The 19737-nt window shown below is 32.2% G+C and overlaps 1 protein-coding gene across 5 annotated transcripts in view; it reads right to left on the minus strand.

Annotated features, from left to right (window-relative positions):
• LOC130897566 (kelch-like protein 10) overlaps nt 1–14234 on the minus strand; it is a 19316-nt gene extending 5082 nt beyond the window's left edge. Inside the window, exons 1-7 of one of the 5 annotated variants that reach the window (XM_057806497.1) lie at nt 13133–13247; nt 10482–10892; nt 9069–9698; nt 5471–5949; nt 5107–5418; nt 4865–5012; nt 2812–3198 (exon numbers count right to left, since the gene is read on the minus strand). In XM_057806497.1, coding sequence (XP_057662480.1) covers nt 2949–3198; nt 4865–5012; nt 5107–5418; nt 5471–5949; nt 9069–9628 — 1749 coding nt within the window. In that variant the 5' untranslated portion in view covers nt 9629–9698; nt 10482–10892; nt 13133–13247 and the 3' untranslated portion in view covers nt 2812–2948. Of the gene's footprint in view, nt 1–2811; nt 3199–4864; nt 5047–5106; nt 5419–5470; nt 5950–9068; nt 9699–10481; nt 10893–13132; nt 13277–13938 lie in introns of those variants that run through there. The other 4 variants (XM_057806496.1, XM_057806498.1, XM_057806499.1 and 1 more) reach the window with 4 other exon arrangements.
• Between the last annotated feature and the right edge of the window lie 5503 nt (nt 14235–19737).

Below are 19737 nucleotides of genomic sequence, written 5' to 3' on the forward strand. Positions count from 1 at the left end.
CTACATATAGTATCGAGCTTTTCCAAAATCTGTTTAATCTATTACAAATTTACAAAAACCTCATTATTTTACTCACTCTACAAATAATATATGTTCTGGTTGTTTCATGATAATTATATATTAACATATATTTATTTGTACAACTAAGTTATTCGTTTATTATCAAGCGAGCGAGGTTTCTTTGCTTTGACTGGATATGAGTCACTCTGTATATTTGTGGTATCTTACTAGAGGTTGTTCTTAACCCAATCGGAGTTCCGGCTTTTAATTAGGTATTGTACACAGAAAATGTTAAGACATTTGATTCATTTTGTTCACCATATTTATTCCATTTTAGAAGTATCATAGTAAAATGTCATTATGTTGAATGGTTAATCAGTGTTCGTGTTGTTAAGAACGATTTAATATTACACACGCACAACATAATTTATGCTATAGAAAGTTCACTTGGTTAGAACAAACTGAAATTCACCTAGACTTGGAGATATAAGATACATGTGTAATGAAAAAGATAGAACGTAAAGCAGGAAGACAGAGTCCGCTGCTATTTATTATGGTCACGAATAAGATAGTTGGGAGGGTGGAAGAAAAAGAAGCCAATTAGATACAATAGCAGAATACATAAATTTTGGCTCTACAGAATCAGTAAGTCGTTATGTTCTAATGATATAGTAACAAATATAAATTTAAGAAATAAACTGATTAAAATGAAAGAATAATGTTGGGAAATAATGATGTTAAGGGATTAAAAACAGTTATAAACAATAACAAAACCGGAGTTATGACAATAAAGAAAATAAATGAGACAAATCAGATATAAAAAGAAATAAATTTACATTATATGAGAGGCATCGACATACGAAAAATTTTTAATGAAGACGGATATATAGATGCAGAATTTACAACTAGAGCCAAGAAGTTTATAAAATTATGCTAATATTGACAATCAGTAAAATATTGAAACAATAAAAATGTAATTAACATAGAAATAACCAGGAAAACATCAGTAATTGATAAAAAATTGGTGAAAAAATAGTTAACTAGGCATAGAATAGCTAGATAAATCATAGACATAGAGATCAAGAAAAAAGAACCACAAGGGGGAGTCGCGTCCCCACTTATGTGGAGCTTAGTAGTAGACGAATTCTTATGCGTGTTGACGGAGCTCCGGCATATCCTGTCCATGATATGCAGTCGAGCTAGTCATCTACGCAAAAAGATGCTTTGAGAATACACTTTGTGACCTAGGTCAAAGAGGACTCAACTATACAAAAAGGTGGTGTTGATCGGTGCGGCTAAACGTCCGTTCGAATAAGACCTACCTAATTACTCGACTTCAAACCCAACAAGCTAGATAGGCAAGTAACCGAATGAAAAACAAAGGTAAAATATCTGGGATTCAAACTAGACATCAATCTTGTCTAGAACAAACACCACCACCAAAGTCAAAAAAGTGCTGATGGTATGCAGAAAGTTTGCTGGGAGGAATTGGACGATCCTACGGTCGATGTACATGACAATTGTCAGACCAATCATCATATATGGGGCAGTGGTTTAGGGGTACTAGGACTAGTATGAATACCACGAGGAACAGTCTCTCAAAGATACAAAGACTGGCTTCTATATGTGCAACTGGGGCCATGAAATTTTGCCCAGCTGTACTAGAAATGATTCTAAATCTCCCACCTCCCCACATAGTTCTGGAATGCGCGGCAGAGAAAATATCACTCAGGGATGGAGTCATCAAAGAAAACTCGTTCTTAAATAATGACCAACCCTGGGACATGTTTCAGGACGTTACATCGGAAAAATTTAGCTTTGAAAAAAACTTCACCTCAAAATAAACTATAAAAGCAAGTGGGATCAAAATACCATACCAGAAATGAAGAGAAATGCCATTAAATGGTATACGGACGAAACTGGAATAGGAGTGTAAGGGCCCAGAACCAAACACTCTGAAAGTCTGAGCAGCGCACCAAGCATTTTTAAGCCAGAAATTTACGTAATTGAAAAATGTGTTCGGTTCAATCTAAAAAGGAACTGTAGCAAATAGGAGTTCTAAGTTCCAATATCAAAAAAATCCAAACTCGTTTGGGATTGCCTAGAAAAGTTAAACGGGCTAGGTAAGAAAAATAAAATTACTCTACTATGTACTTCGGTAGCAAAGGGAAATGAAATAGCTGATAAGCTCGCTAAAGTTATCTGAGACTATAACCAGAGTAGATCTACTGAATTTATCAACCTAAGTAAAGACCATCTACGAATAATACTAACAGGAGTTCTATCGGGACACTGTCACCTCAATAAACACCTGAAGACACTAAACTCAGCAGATAATGCGGCGTGCAGGTTCTGTTGCATGGAAGACGAAACCTCTATCAACATCCTCTCCAAGTGGATATAAAGTTCTACACATGGCAGCGTATGAAATAGAAAACGAAAATCTCTGGCAATTGAAGCCATCACACATTCTAGACTTTTAAAAAGAAGTAGGATTGATGGATTAGCTGTAAATACAGGGTTCTCCAGTATCGAAGCAAGAAAGGGAGACACAATGGATCCTTTGGGTCACAATGTATACGAGACCCCAAAATCCATACATATATACAAGGAAAAAAGAAACCAAAGACACCATTGAATTGCAATGTGAAAGAGATTGGCAAAATATGAGAAGAATTTTGATGGATATATTTGCCAAGTATAGAGATGTATGAAAAATGGATAGAAGAGAGGGAGGTTAATCCGGTGTCTAAGTAAGTACAAAGATACGTTAATAAGAAAAGTATAAACATCTAGCCTTGCTCGATTTACCTGTTTTTTGAAGAGTATTGTTTCCAGTCATTACCAAAATACCATTTAATATTTCTAATGTCCTTCTTTTTATTATCACTTCCGAATTCAAATAATATGTTAAAATTATGACAATGCTAAATAACAATCTCGAGTTACTATTGTTCTTCCGCATCGCGATCTTCTGCATCCATTGGAATAGGATTTGGTACAGGAGCTGGAGGCAGAGCTGGATTCAAATTTGCATTAAGTTGTTGCAAAATATTAAGCTGTTGCATATTCGCATTAACAGCCGCTGCTATATTGTCCTGAGGGTTATTATTATTATTGAAGTTTTGTATTCCATTCATATTTCTGTGATTTTCCAAAGCTATCATTTTCTGACGTTTTTCCTCCATTAAACGGTCCCTAAAAAATATCGACAATTCAAATAATAGGAACAAATTTTCACCAACAATGGAACCTAATTACATGATAAAGAATTTTGAATACATTTCTAGAAGCTGTCGAATAAACTTTATCCTTCAATAGATGGAAAAAGATTTCTATAAAAGTGCTCAACAATACTCATTATACATTGGCGGTTAACCCTAAGAGAATATTCTGATCATAATGAACTACATCACTATATTCGGATTCACAGTTTTCACTCTCAGAATTCACTAAATCATCACAATCGGATTAATAATAATTTGTCCTATCGCTTCAATCATCTCTTCATTTTTCACATTTGACAGCAGGTTGGCGGCAAATGCAATTCTAATGGTTGAAATTTAGAATTTATTATTCAAGAAATCTCAAAAAAATTCAATGGTATTAAAGATCGCGGTGATATGGTGGCAATCTGAGTATTGTGACAATGTTAATCTAAAATGTATTTTCATAAGTCTTAAACAGCAATATTTCTTTATAATATTATATAATTCTACTGTCGGGAGATCATCTGAAATTAGAACGTTTTTTTGGAAATAACCACTGTTTCGTTTTGTTTGTTTGTTATGTGGATTTATAACTTATACCAATTTTGAATAGTTCTTTGCAACACGCTATAACCAATAACTGAATTTTGCTAGGTTTTACATTTATTGTGTTTGGTATTGGAGGATACCACTTCATATTTTCAATATTTTAGCCTTGATTCATAATATTTTTTACCGATTTCTTGCTGTACCAATTGCTTGTACGACCCCTTCTTGCACTTTTGCGAAAGAATTTGATTCCAACGTTGAACTATTGAATACCTTATACCCTATTTCGTAACCTTGTGTATTTATGACTTTATGAACATTTCGATTTCCACATTAATAATTCTTTTTCAAAATATACCACAGTTTTGATAAACGCTGCTCACTCTACGGCGTTCTGTTAACGAATGAAATTAGACATTGTGTAGAGCTCTGTTCACCACGACGAATCATTATTTTCTTCATCTCATTTTGCATTAGTTACTTCGTTGTCAAAATTATTTCCGATCATGAATTTATTTTTTTTCTTTATATCGTTATTGCTGGAATCTTTATTGGACAATGTTTGATACATGTTATTCTTAGTTTATATTAGGTTGATACGGACCACCTTAATCTAGATTGGTCATGGTTCACTTAGACGCCTGATACTTATTGTGGCAACCTTTATTCTGTACAATTTGAGAACTTAGCTGACAACGTAGCTATCCTCATATCTTGTTCCCTTTTAAACTTATTTTTGAGCATTTCCAACTTTTTCTATGTCTAATATTGTTATTTATTCCCCAGCATTGGACGTCGTTTTTCCGTTAAAATAAGGTATCGTCAAAAAAGATGCTCGCTCGTTTCTCGTTTCTTCTTCCTACTTTTTGCCAGCAAATCTGATCTAAGTTCTCTTCCATTTTGTAGAGTCTAGAGACACAGCCTACCCTAGTGCCACGAATCCAGAAGATTGCCTGGCGACAGAAGACCTTAGTGTTCATATAATTAAAGTGATGTGTATTTATAAAACCCAATTACCTTTTATTTTTCAAATACATATGTGTTTATATTCAAATATTCCCGAATTCTGCAACTAAATATGTCTTTTCAATACAGATAAATATTACCTATGCTTATGTATATAATCCTGAACATTTGGTAGGCCGTCAATAACGCAAGCTGACAAAGCTGATCTATAGATATTCATATCAGTAGCTTCGTACCATTCGTTAGTTTTCTCATCATAGCATTCTACATGGTATATTGTAGTTACACCTAAAATATATTAGCTTCAAATGTGGCTGAATACCTACAGAGTTGCATAAATGTAATTTAAAAAATGAGCCCAATCATGTTTCCAAATGCTCACCATTAAATCCGCCAATTGCGAATATCATATCATCAACAATCTCGATGGCGAAATTACTTCTCGGATTATACATATCGGGTATTGGTGACCAACTGTTTGTTTGTGGATTGAATTTTTCTCCACTGCACATTCTTGAGATGCCATTGAATCCACCTATAACGTACACTTGACTATGGTAAGCTATACAGGACACGCCTGATCTCCTGGACCTCATGGGACTTATTAAAGACCATTGGTTGAGCTCTGGATCATATACTTCTACAGAATGCATGCATTCTTGACCGTTAAATCCACCAGTAATATAAATTTTACCTGAAAAGAAGAATACTTTGTAATAAGAATTTTTTTTTCTACAGATACATACCATTCAAATCACATGCACTAGCATCTGATCTTTGCATATTCATAGGAGCTATCAGAGACCATTGATTGGTTTTATGGTCATATTTCTCTGCAGTATTTTGTCTATGGTGTCCATCATACCCTCCCATGGCATAAATTAAATCTCCCAATACAGCAGTGCTAACATAACATCGTCTGGCATGCATCGGGGCAATTTCTTTCCATGATTTAGTCACCGCGTCAAAACATCGACAAGAATTAAAATACTCCATACCATCAAATCCTCCAATAACATATATTTTGAAACCTACAACAGCTGTTCCATGATAAGCTCTTGGTCCAGTTGGATCAACCTCTTCAACCTTCACCCAGCGATCAGCTCTTGTATCATAGGTTTCAATGAAATTAGTAGGAGAACCTCCGCTCCAACCTCCAATGGCAAATAGAATTTCATGCGGCACTCTTGGACGTGCTATTTCGGGAGTTATCACTTCACCATCTCTAGGAGACCAAATTATTAGGAACTGTTTACCTACCGCTTCTGAATATATGTGGACTGAAAGTCGAAATGGTAATCGATATGCTAGTAAAAAATACATGGATGCTTTATATAAGCAAACATTATTTGCGGATAGAACATAATTGAATTGCATATATAATTTCTACTTTAAAAATATTTTTGCTTGTAAGAAATAAGTCATTTTGTCTTCATTATACAGAAAAAGAAGCAAACTACAGATAAACGCAATTTTATAATTTTCTATAAATTGATATTTTAATGATATTAGGACATGGTGATAAGCGTAGTCAACCAGAAACGAGTAATATTTTTAATTATTTATATCCTAACCGAAATGCCATAACATGATCTACTATCAGTAAATTAGTAAAAAGTGTAATGAAACTGGTTCAGTAACAGATTTATCCAAATCAGGGGCGTAACTTAAATGGTCCGGCGTATTTAGATTTATTTTCAATTTTATTTAAGAACAAAACTTCATTATTATTAATTTTCAGATAATAACAATATCCCAAACGACAATATTTGGCTACAACAATATGGTGTCCCACCTCACTATGCGTGTGTGGTGAGTAAATACCAATAATGTGTTTCCGAAATTATGGCATTTAGGTATAGAGAAGATAACATGAAAAATGATCAGTATTTCTTAAGGATTTCCTAAAACACAAAATATATACGGTAATACATTCAAAACAACAAAGTTCATTATTTTTCCGAAAAAAAGGGAAGATCTGACAACAACGTATATACCACCGGTCGTATCACAAGACCTTTGTGACAAAAATTTATAAAAATCTGACACGCCGTTTCCGAGATAATTGATGCGTTCCATACATAGAACTCTGTTTGACAAAATTCCGAATATGCTGAATATGATGGGCATGGTATCCATATTTTAGAAATTTTAACAACTCATAACAAAAGTCGACAGAATTTCTTTAAAATCCAAAAAAATCCAATTCATCTATCAATCTATCTCAAGATATCATGAAATTATTACACAGTTAAATAGAATTACTGATAATAAAGTGAATGTGTTTGAATTTACGAAGTGCTTAATTACATAGACACGTAGAGTAACTATACATTTCTGCAGTTTATAAAAATGTGGATAAGTACCAAAGAAGCAAAAAACGTTCTACTATTTTGGAAATTACTTAGAATAAGTTGTACCTGAATATTTAAATAATCAGTATTCATTGTATTCGTTTTTTTCCGCTAATCAGTACCTAACTCAAATGTTCTATACCTCAGTTACAATGTCTAAATGAGTCTGAAAACGATGTTAGATTTATACTTTTAAATGATAGAGCACGCCGTAACATACATTTTGAATTTGCCGCACGTCCCTAGCACTCATAATAAAGCTAATATAAATATTTTCACTTCGCCCTCAATTCTTCTTGCTTACGTCACCAGCGCCGACTGAGTTTCGCCAATCAAGCTACAACAGCATCCATACCACGTTGTTTTGTTTCACCATCATGTCACGTCGTGTTGTATTAGTTTTATTTTTTGTCAAGTTTTCGAAGTTTCAATGACAAAGGTTCGTTATATATATTATATTGTACAAAAATGGTCCAAGACAACTGTTACTGCACCAAATAAATTATTCCCAAGAAAGAAAAATTACAATAAAAATGGTGTAGTGAAATGAAAAGGGACAGTGAAAGGAATACTGTTTTATCAAGTTCAAGGAATCGGTTTTGTTGTCAAGATCATTTCGAGGTAAGTAAGTACTTCCATCTAGCAAAATAAAAACTTAAACTTTACGATACAGGGTAGCTTGACATAGTATTGTAACAATAAAGTAGTAGTTTTAAGGTGTTACTTCTGTTTTATTTTTTTGTTATTTTACATTGGCGTGGCGTCCGGATGGAATATATGACGAAATCGTCAAAATGTCATTATATATATATATATATATATATATATATATATATATATATATATATATATATATATATATATATACATATATATATATATATATATATATATATATATATATATATATATATATATATATACATACATATATTCTTTTTTATGAGAACTTTCATCAAATTATATTTTTTATGTAAGGATCCGAATTGAAAATACTGTAGCAACTCAGAATATATCCATATCTTGCATTGAATATCCCCAATCATGTTTGTGATAGTTTTGGAAATAAACTGGATCATCAACGACGTTGACCCAGTGTCACAAAAATCTAGATGCAGTTGTTTGAAATATCCAGTAGCAACAAAATCATTAAAAACAGTCGTTTACAACATACTGTCAAATATTTGTAACTACATCCTCAAAAAATTTAATTGTTACTAATCTTAGTTGAAATTTATCCACAGTAGTGTGATTAGACCTTTAGGATTGAAAATCCGCAACAAGGTCAAGGGTAGACAGTTCGCGAAAGAACGACAGCTGTCAGCAATGGAATGGGTACTAAAGATTAGAAATGAACGGCAGAAAAGTAATAATTCAATTGTACATAGTGTAAATAAAATTAAAGAAAAACCGAAACGTTTGATTCAGTAATTAAATAACCAACAAACGTAACATCCACTTTATATTGAATTTTTCGATAAAGAACATACTTTTCAAACTTTCGACGTTATCTCATTCAGCAAAAAGATGCACTTTTATCTAGACGACTTTGTACAATCAGTGCCCGATTATTTATAAATTAACCGCCCAGAAGTCCTTATTTAACGCATATAAATTTTTATGGAAGCTTACTTCAAAGAAAGGATCTACAGTAAACACCAAGAAATTTGAACCAGTTGAAATGAATAATCCATGAACAAGTTGGGAACGTAACTACAGCTCTCGTTGACGTGTAATTATACATTTCCAGTTATGAGTTGAGGTTGTACAGTACCCTGTTAATTGATTGTTATTTAAAATTATTATATTTTCTATTAGCCCAGTTTTAATATAATGAAATAATATTTTTGAACATTGGGTATAACAGGTCCAAGAACTAATAAATTGAATGAATTATTTGAAGTAGCATTCCTAATAATAAGCATAAAATGAAAATATTTTTTAATGTTTCGTATATTAATGAGCGCAGAATAATTTTAGGCATAATTACCTGTGCGTTATCATTTCCAAATCATAAAGGAATTTGAGGGTTTCTATAATCATGGGTCTACTTTCTTCTGAACTGGACACATAAGGATGTTCTTTCACTCGTTCGAGAAAAAATTGCGTATCTAATAGCCCCAATCGTATACATTTCATCAAAGACACGATATGTTTTTTTCTCGCTTCTGTATCTTGATCAATCCATCTCAATATCAATTCCCACACCGTTTCTTCACTTTTCACGTTCAAATCATCTGCAGTGATAATTTCTTGGATTTCAGGAAAAGATAGAGCTAGGATTTCATTACTTTCATTTCCTATCTGAGTGAAATTTCTCATGATGTACTTCCATGTGTCATTAGCTAAATCTCTACAAAAATGGTTTCTTGCAAAGTTCAGAATACTAATACAATTTTTAGGAGTCAAATTGTCCTTCAGGAATTTACAACAAAGTTCCAATACTCCCAATATACTCAAATAATCTGCGGTGATCAATAATGAATATACGTTGTCATGGTTTATATCCAGTTTTCTCAGATATATGTACACCAAAAGTTTTTGGAGCATTTCCGATGTTACTCCTGGTAAATGAACTCTGTGTTTCTCTCTATTATGTAGCGTTGTAGTGAATAACGCCCTGAAACAGAAATAAAACTAAAACTTCGTTTTTTCAAACCAATATAGATTTCCACTGACATAATATTGTTTACCCCAAAATCACAATATTAGAATAAGTGAAGCCGCTAAAGGTGGTTTTCCATGTGCTGAAGAAATAATTGAAAACACATTATGAAGCTGACTGCAAGTGCAAATATTAGAATTATTATTTCTTTGTGGTCGGTATCAAGTTATAACATTGATAAATCTTATAACAAAATACATAACTTTGTTATTTTGTTATTTTGATTTAATTAAAAAAAGCTAAAACAATAGGTTATTGGCTCAGGACTCATCACCACACAAATAAATAACTTAGATTAAAAATACAACAAAAACTGATTTTAACAAAACAGAAATAAGTTCTGAAGCCATAAGTGAAATTACTAAACTTGAAATGCGATAAGTGAAATTTCTCACTATAAATGTTTCAATTTGAAATTTAAAAGCATACGGACTTAGCGACGTAGTTAAAAATGATATACAGACTAGTGTTGATGGTCATGATATAAACACACAAAAAGGTGCTAAATAGCAAAAAATAATCATGAAAACTATAACTATATCTTGCGAAACCAACATTATAAAACTGTAGTAAGAAAGAATTATCAAAGATGTATGAAGGAGATACAGAAGGATTTGAAGGTAAGCTCATGGAAATACTATAAGTCATATCTATAACGAAAGTAACGAAATATCTGTAGAGCTACTTAAGTTTTGAGATATGGCTACACTGACGTGAATATGTAAAATCTGACATTACCATTATAAAATGACATCTTTAATGGCGAACGTACTCAGAACGTATTGTCGTACGAGTGATATTTGAATTGTTTACAAATACTTGAAATATTGATCATGATCAAAAAATGGAATTAAACTGCGAACATTTTCTTGTCATGATTTTCTACGACGTTCGACGTGGATAAACCAATCGCATTGTGCCGATCAACTCGCTTCTACTATCTCTACCTCGAGATATCGTGTTTCAGTGGTTTCCAAATTCAATCGTAGTCGCACTTCGCTATAAGATGAATTTCGTAAAGATGGATCAATATCGGCTGCTGTGCCAAAATACGTCGATTTTGTACGTAAACTGATATTGCAAGATCGTCATGTGATGTACCGTGAGATTAAGGAATACTTGGATGTGTTCGTCATAATTTGACAATCGCTAAAAAAAACTCGTGTTGATTAGCGCAAAGAAATGATGAAAAAATTTAATTGCGGTGATTCAAAAGAAATCTGTAAGATCACTGTAGGTGAGGAATCATTGATGCTAGAAACTAAACATAATTTTTGAACAGTCAAAACATGGAATGGATGGTTCATACGCCGCACTGTCTTTGTTTTGCACCCAATGATTTCTTCTTATTCCAACATTTCAAACGGAACAGAATAGAGGAAATGCTTGGAGAATTGGTTCAAACGTATCCAAAAATTTGTTTTCCTTTATCAATCTCATAACTTAAGTAGCAACCCTTGTAGTATATGGTATACACAGTTTTTAAAATGAAATATTTTTTACGAATTTGCATAATGGAGCCACGAGACGTAAGCTGAAGCAAACGAGTGTAAAATCGAATTTCCAACAAGTGTTGAACAAGATATTTTTGAGACAACCCCAGAAAAATGCAGTTAGTATTTTTTTTAAATCAATGTTCATAATTCTCTCAAATTCGCTATGCCACTTGTCACGGATCAAAAGTAATATTTAAAATATCAATCGGCAAAGGAATCTAGCTGTGGACAAAATAGTTATGCCATTTTGTGGAAATGTAGACTTCGATAATCATCGAACTGAGTACAAAATAAAAACATACAATGGTCGGTTAATCAGATTTCTCAAATTTTTCACTTGACACGATTATCCCGATTATATGAAATTGGATCAATATTCTTGATTTAACCACATAAATCTGGTCGAAATGAAGCCATCGCTAGCCATCATTTTTCCGAGTATAAAATGAAAAGAAAATGCATCTCAATAAAATGATGACAACTTAGGAGCTCTGGAAGATGATTTCGACAGGAGAAAGTATTTAGATAATATCGTGGCTTAATATTTTTGCAAGATTATTTGCAATGAATAAAAAAAATGAGAGTATCATTCTCAATAGCTTTAATTTGAAAATTTATCACTTTATTTGAAACTATTTAAACAAATCCTTCAATCATAATCACAATATTTGAGAAATAATTCTATTATTTATTTTAAAATTTGTGAAATCCATCTGCGTCTGCATTTAAGAGTGATATTACTATCAGCAATGAAGATATGGAACAAAACACCTTCCTCTAAATGAAAGTCTCTTTTTGCAGTAACCGTTCGAAAACGTTGGCCCCCAATATATATTTTTACTAGTGCTCCATCTAACCGTTGTACAATGCGCAACAGTACATACGAGGAATTCTGTTGTGGATGCATATCTCATTTCAGATCACTCACATTTAAAATTGTCCTCAGTTTCTGAATCAATTTCTTGAGGCAATTTTGTTCTATTTGTTGAATCGATATTTCCAAAATATATCTGCGTTGTTTAAGTCAATAGAATCAATTTCAATTTTATGAACGAAAAAAGATAGTACCTCATGGTATTATTTTCAACTCTTGTTTTACTCCAAGAGCAGATCTAGATGGTGTTGTGGGTAATAATACATTTTTTTACGTTCCATTTAAAAGTGATATCTGTCAGTTTCACACCCTTCCATCGAAGAAGCTTCTACTTTGCAAACATATTAAGAACAACACCGCATTTTTGCAATCTTCTTCAGAAGCAGAACAATCACGACATTTCATCACAACATTTGATAGTTCTTACTTGTGTGGTCTAGTCCTTCACTTTTGAAGAAATGATGAACATAACCCACGGCATTTTCTCAATAAAGTTTATGAACATATCTAAAACATAGAGGAATAATACAATTATAGGCTCAAAAACTAGATATTACTTCTTAAACTGGATCTTTATCATCTCTAATTCATTCCAACTTCAAACTCTATATTGACACCTTGCATATCGGTTTTGCGCATGTAATATCTGCCCTATGACGAACCTCCAATTTTAAAGGAGAGGAAAATAGCTTCATATAACAGATCACATATCAGTATTGGTTAATGAAATGAGCAAACTTACGCGAATTTGAAAAATAATGCACTAAAAATATAATACAAAATACAAACTTGTCCACATATTTAGTAAACCTAGTAAAATTCATTATAATTTCTTAAAAAACTAAAAACACGGAAAATATGAATGGAAAGGTTTTTAACAATGTGATCCAATCTACTTGGTCATATATTCATATTCTTACATTTTAAATAAAAAGAAATTACGTGTACATGAACACTGAACTATTATATGAATATAATATCTTATATGAACTAAAAAATTTGAGACATATGATACTTACCGTTTGCATAATGACAATCCTTTTTTCTACACTGATCAATTCTCGACAAAATGGGAGAATCGGTATTAATATATTTCGCTTCATATAACAGATTTAGGAAACTATTCAAAAATAACGCTAAACAAAAATGACATTTAGTTTATACGAAAAATGTTATTATGAACGTAATCCTAGTGCTACTCAGCTTACCTATCTCTAAACTCTAATGACGTCATAGCTGTAAATTTCGACACCATGATAAGGCGCAACTTTCAAAATTTTGATTCAATGCTTTGTTTTTTTTACGTGATTTATGTCACTGATACTCCATAAAAATTTGAACAAAATCTTTTGGTAAAATTTCATTGAACTATCCTATTACGCCGACAAAGATAGAAAGCTACACCAGTATGTTGAGAACACACAGAGCGAACAAATTTAGTTTGACATACTTCGAATGTATTAACCTAAATCAAGTGCGAATGTCAAAGTAGAGTGAATTTAATATATTTATTGTTTTATCGTGGTTAAAGTTTATTATTAACAGTTTAGTAATAATTGTTCAATTTTGAGTGGAAAAGTTTGAAATTGAAACATTACTTTTTTGACGGAAAACCTTATTTATGGTTGTTATTTGGTGATATTTACCTACTGAGAACTTCAAGAATAATATTTCCTTAGATAATACTTTTTTCTAAATTGCAGTTCCAGTTACCCTTTTTATTATGCTCCCCAATCTCCAACTTTTATCGAAAATTTGTCTTTTCATCAACATATCATAGTATGATGTTATTTTTCAATATATCATCAAACAGTTTAATGTTTACCTGAAATAAGAGCTACAAGCGCAGAGAATTGCTCTGTGCACAGGAATTTCGGCTCCATCATCTAAAACAATAGTTGCGTCGCAGAGTTGATTGTTTTCTTTTAATTCAAAAAGAGCTTGCATCGCCTGAATACTCATACATCTTCCTGATCCACAGTCCATGTGTTTCCCGATGAAGGTGTTCGATTCGCCCATTTCATTGCTCTGGGCCATTTTGTTACTTTGTTAAGATTTGGACACAAGTAATTTAGTGAATCAATTAATAAATATAAACTGAAATGAAAAGTCAAATTTGAAAGACAGTAATAAAGGTGATCAATTATCTCAAATGCTAAACAACGTATTCGTCCACTTTTCGACGAATAAAAGTAGGAAACATTATGCATGGTATGAGCTGTACGATTGAAGGAAATTCATGAATTAAGTTAATCTCATAGGAGTATGGAATTACAACTGAGAATTAGGAAATAAGAACATATTCAATAAATTTGAACCAGAATTGGAAATAATTTACTTTTTCATCCTATACGTATGTTTTGAGTACCAGTTAGTGATATGAACCAATCTACAAACATATTCTTGCCCCCACCTTCATCTTGACGTAAAGCTCCGTGAGTTCCGTACTACGAATTTTTCGAATAATTTTAAGATTAGTTAATACGAAAATTTGATGATTCATTTGGATAAATAAAATTATTTGTATATTTATTACCTTTCCTCATATTTTCAATAATATACGCTGACGGTAAAGAATAATGTAGCAGTGAGTTTTTGGTCGAGTTAACTGTTGAAATGTTTATTTATAGTAAACTCCATTGGAACATGTAAAGAAGTAAAGGAATGTTCTCGTTGAGTCGAATATTTTGAATATATTGAAAACTATTATGATTCACAGTTTTGTGGTCCAGTCTTGTGGTCAAAATAACAATATTTAAGATTTAGTGAGAAAATAATATATGGAGAGAGAGAAAAAGGGAAAAAGGAGATGATTTCGTGAATTGACCTTTCATAAACTTAAAATATATTGAGGAAGACAGAGTACATATAAGTCACTTGAGAAGAATATACTCGTTTTTCCATTGAGGATATTTAGTTTTTGGTCGACAATTATTTCTCATTGTAAATATACAATTAGCAGCTTTTTGAAAAAAACAAGATTTTAATCATCTCTCTCAGAATTGTATATATAATTGTAGATTAATTGTATCACCCTACAATTAATGCTTATTTGGTATAAACCGACCTGCAAGTTTAAACATGGAAGGGACAAAAAATAAATTTTAGAAACATTTTTCTCAGTATTGTGAATTGAGGATTTCTTTAAAAAATATATGAATGCTATTGTTAATTTTGTATACAAAAAAAGTGATTTTTTTTGTATGTTTGGCTTTCGGTCTCATTAATTGATTACTCAACGATGGTTATAATGGGTGTGACAAATTAACAAACAATTAGGTCAAATTAAAATGAGAAGAATTGAGAAGAATTGAAGATAGTAGACTGCCACGCATCGTACTTGAAGGGAAACCAATAGGGAAAAGAAAACCCGGACGACCACCTAAGAAATGGATGGACAGCTGGCAGTCCATCTCCCAGGAACTGGTATAAAAGAACCTGCAAAACTAACAGATTATGAGATCTTAAAAATGAATCAGAAGAAATTTTGAAGAGTTCCAGGACTGTGAAGCGGTAGTTTTCCACATCAGCTTTATTAAAACCATCCAATTCTTCCCTAAAACTTTCCATAAATCATAAAAACATAAATCCGTTACTAGAATCGACGACGAATATAGCTTTTTCAGTACCTACTGTTCGCAGTTTCATGGGATGCACATCATCAGTAAGAGTGAAGGCGTTTGGGAAACTATCCATTTTTATTCGAATTAACCATTTTGAAAACAATTTCGTACGCCATTTTGATTGAATGAAATGTTCAACTAATCTGAATAAGAAGCCACTATCAGCTGATCAATGGGTTGTCAAATAAACTTGCAAGTTCAAAGCTGTAAATTGTTAAAAACACTTGTATTTACCTAGCAGGCCAGTGACAATTATATAACATTGACAAAATTCATCGATTACATCCTTCATATCCTCTTCCCCTTCAAGAGATGCAATAAAGTATTTGCCAAATTCTGAAAAAGTGGTTGAAATAATATATCTCTAACTTTATTTACAAAATGATTATAATATTTTCATCCTATTATCATCACATTTGCAATAAATCGTTTTCTTTTTGAACTGCTAAAATGCTCACTACCAATATGGCGGTGAACCGACGTCGGTATAGGGAATGCTGGTAATCATTAACCGTTTTTTTATTGTTTATTTCCTTCTGTGCCATTGAATGTATTTTATAACTTATAAGTAGTGTATAGTGCCCTAATGCTCCATTGGAACTAACTGTAAAACTATTTATTTATGTACCTAGAGGGATAGAGGAACGAAAAATATAGTTACAACTTTCTCGAAGAGATACTTTGTCATATTTATTTTTATAACTTGGTAATAAAATTTTTTGAAAACGATGAAATTTTGAAGTTGTTTGTATATTATTACAATTGTCCAATGACATGAAAAATTTCATAGAGTATCATTTGTATATATTTGTATATATTAAAATAAAAAAAAATTTTACGAGCACTTCATATGCAGTGAATTTGTGCAGATTTAACTTGAGCATAGTTTCAATCATGACTGTTTTTTAGTTTTCAATAGCAAGCCAAGTATCTCCTTTTCTTCTTATCATCCACTAAAACATGATTGACGTTAATTTGATTAGGCTTGAGAGGTCTTGACAAACTTTCAGTTACAACTAACTCTTTGAACTTAGTGTCGGACATTTTTTATTTGTTACTGTCTGATGTAAATAATACGCATTTATTAGCGTAGTTCCTGTTATCAGCTATACTGCTAATTTTCGGTACCATTGATCCCTTTGTGTAAACTGGTAGAGTAGTCTATTATAATCTACAATTATTGTCGGTTTTTCTATTTTCTCTCCACGTCTTCTTACAGAAACCATTGAATTGTTGAAATCATCAAAACATCTTTTCTGTTCTTCCATTTCAAAACAGTACAACCTGTATTACTTTGTTAACTCGTAGATTGATACTTCTCGAACTTTGCTCTTACAACATCAACAATTATTTTCTGTTTGAACATGAAGTCTCCATTCTCTTTTGAAGTTCGTGAGTTACTATAAAAATTGTTAATTTTCTGAAAACTCCAGGACAGTCTTAGTGGCACCAAAAATATTTATATCACCAGTTTTGTCTCTGCCGTAATACCTTCAGGTTATATGTACAAACGTACAGTTTGTATAATTTTATTCCAAATTTTATTGCTTGAAGCTCAGACGGCCATGAAAGGGAACTAGTGTCTCATCGATACAAAATTCTACTTTTGGTACAACCGGTACATTTCTCTGGAGGATTGAAGTTGTCATATGTTCTTATTAGTATTTCGATTCTGTTTCCTGATAAAATAGAGTTCAGTTTATTTGTATATATCTCATATTTTGACCAGTAATCTCTGACTTGAGGTAACCGGATAATTTCCATCCACAATATTACGGACAAAAAAAATTTCATCTCATCATAAGTGGTGTCATACCAACGTTTTTGCGAGCATGAGGTAGAATATTGGTTTGACATTTCATGATTCAGTTACCATATAGCTTATGAGAATTCTATAAAAATCAAGTTATTTTTTTTCCTTGAAGTTGTTCAGTATATCCTCAATTACGCTTGGTTTTTGTTTCGTTGAAGTCAAATAGTTCTAACCTCTATATATATTTTCCACATCTAAGTTTTCTGATCTGATTATGTTTTTAATGATAAAAAGCTAAAAAAAAACAAAGATAAACAAAAATAATGAAATTAAAAACATAATGATAATGACGTTCTAGAACTGGATCACTTGTTATTTTCCTTATATATACATATTATTCATAATACTTACTAACAAAGTGGAATTCGGAAAATTAGTGGAAGAAACTTTGGGATCGAGTTTAAGTGCAGCACTTCCGGCATTCCATGCATATACAGGATGTGATTTCAACCTTGCATTCTTTTAGAAAAGGCAAAAAGCGCCCTATACTATCATGTCAAAATCTGAAGGTTTTACCTAGTGTTTTGTTCAAATGTCAGAGCCATCGATGAACAGGGAAGATTTATTTGCCAAAATTCAAGAGTTTACTTGCCAAATGTACAACTTTAATCGATTAAAAAAGATAATCGACGCTAGGGTTGCGATGTTCCAGAAAACTTATAAGTTTTTGGACAATACAGATGAATTCAAGCTACCCAAAAAAGGTATTGAAGATTCTTCGCTACCCTCATGTGAATCAGAACCTAACCAATATTTAAGGGCGTGTCACATTGCCCAAGTTTGGTCTCACGCATACCTTAAGCTCCTACAACTGAAGAACCTTTAGATTTTGGTTAGGAAGAAATTGATAATCGATTTGAATTCCATTGGTTTTCTGGGACGTCGATTGATGAGATAACCATTCAGCTTGAAAAAGGTATCAATTATTTCTTCATATTGATCATATGTTACTATACACGCGTACTAATAATTTATTTTTATCTTTTAACAGATTATAATGATGATGATGACATGATCACATGTAATTACTCTTACAGTGAATCTGACAGTGAATTCGACGAAATTGAAAGCGACTCAATCCAAAGTGAGAGCGAAAATGAATAATTGTTATTATCATTTGTATTCATTATGATAAAACAAGAGTTCATTGGTTGATAATATTATGCTGTAATAAATTATTGATTAATTACTTTAGTTATACCTATATTTCCTTCATTATTAAAAGTCATATTTTTTATCAACATACTCAAATCAAGTATACTGCCAATCAACTAGAGCAAAGTGATTTCCTTCCGGGTGGAAATTTATAAGAGAATAGGTAATATATTCTAGTAAATAATAAAAAAAATCAGCTAGCTGTAAATCAAGGGAAAAGTCGTCAGCTGATAAGATTCAGTAGGTGATAGATGCTGCTAGGTTACACATTTCAAATTACCAGCTGATGAACTTTCCACTAAGATACAGCAAGCTGACATTAATTTTCATTCACAGTAACATATAAATTATCACCAGATTAATTTTAAGTTGAGAGGAAATCATTGAAAATATAAATTATTTTTACATATTCGAGAGGCCAGCTGACGTATAATCCCCCATATTATGGTCAGCTGATTTTTTCTTCAAGAAAATTATTATTCGAGAAATTTTATAATGGGAGAAAATGACTAAAAAAACTTTTTTTTCTTCGTGCGTGGGAGGCTGCCGCTGCCTGCCCCACTACCGGAACCGCAGCTGATGGTCGCGAAGCTTTATAACACAACTTCCTATTGTATTTTACGAATTTTCACTTGGGAGGAAATTGGACATGAAAATCTGTCACTGTCTCCCGGACTATAAGTTTTTATAATCTGCAACTAATATTGGAAGAATATAGCTGGTTTCAAACGCAGTATTCACAGCCATAGAAGTGGCCAAAAACGTTAATTCCTGTTAATGTGCCCATTTGAGTACCAGAACTTTTTCATGAAAAAAAAAATAATATCTACTATATGAATCATATAAAAAGATGAAGTTAAAAGAGCTTTTCTCATACATTTTTATCAAGTAGCCCCCGGCCACGTTTTTAACATGGTGGTGCTTAACGTGTTAATGATCGAAGATACTATGTTTTAAACCAAATTTCACTATATTCACATTTTTATTCTTCAAGAAAATAGTATATACTTACTATAAAATTATAACTTCTCCA

This window comes from Diorhabda carinulata, chromosome 8 (genome assembly GCF_026250575.1).
Source record: "Diorhabda carinulata isolate Delta chromosome 8, icDioCari1.1, whole genome shotgun sequence".
Classification (NCBI taxonomy): domain Eukaryota; kingdom Metazoa; phylum Arthropoda; class Insecta; order Coleoptera; family Chrysomelidae; genus Diorhabda; species Diorhabda carinulata.